Source organism: Gracilinanus agilis, unplaced genomic scaffold, assembly GCF_016433145.1.
Source record: "Gracilinanus agilis isolate LMUSP501 unplaced genomic scaffold, AgileGrace unplaced_scaffold19733, whole genome shotgun sequence".
Lineage (NCBI taxonomy): Eukaryota > Metazoa > Chordata > Mammalia > Didelphimorphia > Didelphidae > Gracilinanus > Gracilinanus agilis.
In genome coordinates this window covers 2,546-6,514 of record NW_025351064.1, presented here as the reverse complement: position 1 = coordinate 6,514, position 3,969 = coordinate 2,546, and the positions used below count along the sequence as shown (strand labels likewise).

Below are 3,969 nucleotides of genomic sequence, written 5' to 3'. Positions count from 1 at the left end.
TTAGTGAGGAGGGTGGGGCATGGAAACGGGATTGGGGGGGGGCTCTCGGGGCAGTTTGGAGGAAAGAAGAGGGCCTTAAGTCTAGAAGAGGGGAGTTTGGAATTGGGAGGGTAAAGAGAAGGTCCTTAGAAGGGGTGGGTTTTAGAGGGGAGGGTGGGCCTTGAGCAAGACGGAGATAGGGACTGACAGGAAAGTGGGGGTGGCTGAGAAGAGGTTCTTAGAAGAGGGTGTGTTGCTTAGAAGTAAGGGACTCACAGAAGAAAGTGGGAAGACTTTAGAGGAGAGACGAGATCCTTAAGGGGTGTGTGTGGCTTTTAAAGGAGGGGAGGGACTTGAGCAGGAGAGGCGGGCCTTAGAATGGGGGCTCATAGAAGAGATTCTTAGAAGGGGGTGTGGTTCTTAGAGGAGGGGTGGAGCTTGAGCAGGAAAGGCAGGCTTGGAGAGGAGGCTCACAGGTGAGTGGGAGTGTCTTAGAGAAGGGGTGGGTCCTTAGAGGGGCGGAGCTTAGAGTAGGAGCTCCTAGAGGACAGTTAGGTGAACCTTAGAGGAGAGAAGAGGTCCATAGAAGGGGGTGTGGCTTGGAAAAGAGGGCTCACCTGACAGTGGGAGGATCTTAGAGGAGAGGGTTTGGCTCTTGAAGGAGGGGTGGAGCTTAAACCGGAGAGGCGGGTTTGGTAGTGGGGGCTTCCTGAGGCGAGTAGGAGGGCCTTCAGAAGGGGTGTGGTCGTGCGGGGCGGGGCCTGGAATCCCTGTGGCGCCCAGGACCCCCTGCCTGGAAGCAATCCCTGTGGGCCTTTCCTTCCCCAGAGATGCCCAGGGCAGGGCACGTGCCGACCCCCAGCCATGGAGGACAGCGGAGTGGACGGTCCCCTCCCGGCAGCTGCGGCCGGCCAGGCCCCTGCCCCGGCCCCGCCAGTGGCCCCCCGGGTCCCCTTCCATTGCAGCGAGTGTGGGAAGAGCTTCCGCTACCGCTCGGACCTGCGCCGCCACTTCGCCCGGCACACCGCCCTCAAGCCGCACGCATGTCCCCGCTGTGGCAAAGGCTTCAAGCACAGCTTCAACCTGGCCAACCACCTGCGCTCCCACACCGGGGAGCGGCCCTACCGTTGCTCCGCCTGCCCCAAGGGCTTCCGCGACTCCACAGGCCTCCTCCACCACCAGGTCAGGGCTTCTGAGCCTCCCTCCCTTCCTGTCCCTCCCGCCTGCCTAGGAGGCCCCTTGGCTGGTCTAAAGGCCGTGCCTGTGTCCTCTGCCCCTCCTCCAGGTGGTCCACACTGGGGAAAAGCCGTATTGCTGCCTGATTTGTGAGCTCCGCTTCTCCTCTCGCTCCAGCCTGGGCCGCCACCTGAAACGGCAGCACCGGGGAATGTCTCCGCCGACACCTGCCGGCTTGGGCCCGTCCGGCTTGGTCCCGGGCCTCCTCCCCACCCTAGGGCCCCCCGGGAGCCTCTCGGTGGCTGGCCCAGCCTGTAGTGCATGCTCTGATGAGGGCCCCTGTGTGGCCTGTGGGGGTGGCCCGGAGCCCCCTGGGCCTGGGCCTGGGTCCTGGGTGGGCGGCTGGGGCACGGGTGGGTCGGGCCCCTTCGTCTGCGGGGCCTGTGGTCGATGCTTCCTGGCAGGGGCGGAGCTGGCTGCCCACTGGGCGGCACACACAGATGTGAAACCCTTTAAGTGCCCTCGATGTGAGCGCGACTTTAATGCCCCGGCCCTGTTGGAGCGCCACAAGCTCACTCATGATCTCCAAGGTTCCTGGCCTGGGCCCGAGGGCAGGGAGGGTGGGGTGGAGACCCCCGAGGAGCCCCAGGAGCTCCCTGCTGAGGAGCCCCAAGAATTCCCCTCCGAGGAGCTCCAGGAATTCCCCTCAGAGGAGCCCCAGGAGTTCTCCTCAGAGGGTCCTCAGGAGTTTCCCTCCGAGGAATCACAGGAGTTCCTTTCTGAGGAGCCCCAGGAGTTTCCCTCGGAGGATCTCCAGGAGTTCCCCGAAGAGGGACCCCAGGAATTCCCCGAAGAGGATCTCCAGGAGTTCCCTGAAGAGGGACCCCAGGAGTTTCCCTCTGAGGGGCCCCAGGAGTTTCCTGAAGAGGATCTCAATGAGTTTCCCCCTGAAGGGTCCCAGGAGTTCCTCTCTGAGGGGCCCCAGGAGTTCCCTCTGGCAGGATCCCCAGAGGTGTCTCAGGAGGCACCTGTGGGGGTACCTGGAGAGGGATGCCAGGAGTTACCTGTGCAGGTTCCTGTGGAGGAGTCCCCAGACGGGCCCCCTGATCCAGACCTGGAGGCCCCGTTCCCTGTGGCCGCCGAGCTGGGCGAGGCCTCTGAGGAGACCCTGTACCAGTGCGACTGCGGGACCTTCTTTGCCTCAGCGGCAGCCCTGGCCACCCACCTGGATGCCCACTCGGGGCCGGCTTCCTGCGTGTGTGGGGTGTGCGGGGCGGTCTATGGGGCGGTGGCAGCCCTGGAGGAGCACCACCGAGGGAGCCACGGGGCCGGGCCCTCTCCAGGGGGGCCTCCAGCTGGGTCTGGCCGTACCCCAGCGGCACTGGCAGCGGCGGCTGCCGGGAAGAAGGTTTTCAGCTGTTCTGAGTGCGAGAAGCTCTTCCGTTCCCCAAGGGACCTGGAGAGGCATGTGCTGGTCCACACCGGGGAGAAGCCCTTCCCGTGCCTGGAGTGCGGCAAGTTCTTCCGGCACGAGTGCTACCTCAAGCGGCACCGGCTGCTGCATGGGCCTGAGCGGCCCTTCCCCTGCCATGTATGTGGCAAGGGCTTTATCACACTTAGCAACCTCTCCCGTCACCTGAAGCTCCATCGAGGGATGGACTGAGCAGCCCCTGTCCTGGAGAGCCTCCTGGCCTGAGAGGGACCAAGGGAACCTTGGAATGGAGGGGGGAGGGGGGCGGGAAGGGCTCCTGGTCTGGAGGGACCCCTGAGACCCCCGAGCATGAGGGCGGAGCCCCAGCACTGAAGGAGACCTGGGCATGGGGCCAGGGGGAGGGAACCGAGACCCAGGCTAGCCTTGGGGCCCTGCCTAGGGTCAGGGAAGGCCTCGAGGCCCCTGGCCCTGGGCAGAGCCTCCTGCCCAGAGAGAGCCACATCCAGCTGGCTCCCCAACCTTGCCTTCTTCACTCTCCAGGAACCCTCTGTAGGCATTAAGGGCCCTCCAACCCCACCCACCCCACCCCAGAAGGCGGGAGGATGGGACAGGGACCCCAGGGAAGGGGCCGAGCTTGCCGCCCCTGCCTGCCTGCCCCATCCGCCCTCAGCTGGCGCAGGCTGTGCTGTTTGACACCCCCTCATGCAAGGTGGAATAGACTGACCCTGCTGCACCCCCTCTTACCCCAAGGTGGACTGCTCTGAATGAACAGAACCAACCCGGATAAGGTCCCCCCACCCCCCACCTCCCATGGACCAGTCTAGAGTCTGTCTCCCCACCCTGTTAGAACGAATTAACCGAGTTTGTCCTTTATGTAGAATGTGGACTGGTTCACGACTCCACTGCTTCCCCCTCCCCGAGCCTCTCCCTCCCATCCTTCCCACAAGGAATGGGCTTCCTCTTAGCCTGGGAACACCCCCTGCCTCCTCTGTGGGTTTTGGGTCTCTGTCTCTCCCGTTTGTGTCTGTCTCTGTGTCTCCCCCCAGGCCGGTCCCAGAGGACGGGGGTCACTCATCTGGAGGTCCTCGTGTGGGAGCACCTGCTTGCCTCCTCTCTCCTTCCCCACGCCCTCAGGACCCTTAATAAACTGGCCTGGCACTCACTCCTGCTCGTTTTTGTCTCGGGGGGGACCGTGATCGCGTACCGGCTCTCCCCTGGCTCCCCATTCCGCTACGGTGGCGGGCTTGTCTGTTCTGGCTGAGGCCCTCGGGAAGGTTCCTAGCCAGGGAGGCCCAGCTGCTGGGGCAGCTCCCCCTCGGAGCCCGGGCCGTTGAGTTTGAGACAAATTGGAGCAGAGGAAGGGTCCGGGAAAGCAAAATGCA

General features: G+C 64.0%; 1 protein-coding gene across 3 annotated transcripts; it reads left to right on the top strand.

Annotated features, from left to right (window-relative positions):
- Positions 1–436: 436 nt before the first annotated feature.
- On the top strand, positions 437–3,749 carry FIZ1 (FLT3 interacting zinc finger 1). 3 transcript variants are annotated; one of them, XM_044683362.1, is made up of 3 exons: positions 437–1,161; positions 1,265–1,745; positions 2,109–3,749. In XM_044683362.1, the coding sequence occupies exons 1-3, from the start codon at positions 844–846 to the stop codon at positions 2,816–2,818; spliced, it is 1,509 nt and encodes a 502-aa protein (XP_044539297.1). In that variant the 5' UTR covers positions 437–843; the 3' UTR covers positions 2,819–3,749. The 3 variants fall into 3 exon arrangements, with proteins under 3 accessions (XP_044539297.1, XP_044539298.1, XP_044539296.1); XM_044683363.1 differs by having other exon boundaries at positions 1,265–1,780; positions 2,180–3,749; XM_044683361.1 differs by having other exon boundaries at positions 1,265–3,749.
- Positions 3,750–3,969: the final 220 nt, after the last annotated feature.

Excerpts from the sequence above, each read along its gene's own strand:
- FIZ1 (XM_044683361.1), top strand. The coding sequence starts at position 844 with ATGGAGGACAGCGGAGTGGACGGTCCCCTCCCGGCAGCTGCGGCCGGC. Across the intron at positions 1,162-1,264 it reads CAGGCCTCCTCCACCACCAG|GTGGTCCACACTGGGGAAAA; the intron begins GTCAGGGCTTCT and ends CCCCTCCTCCAG.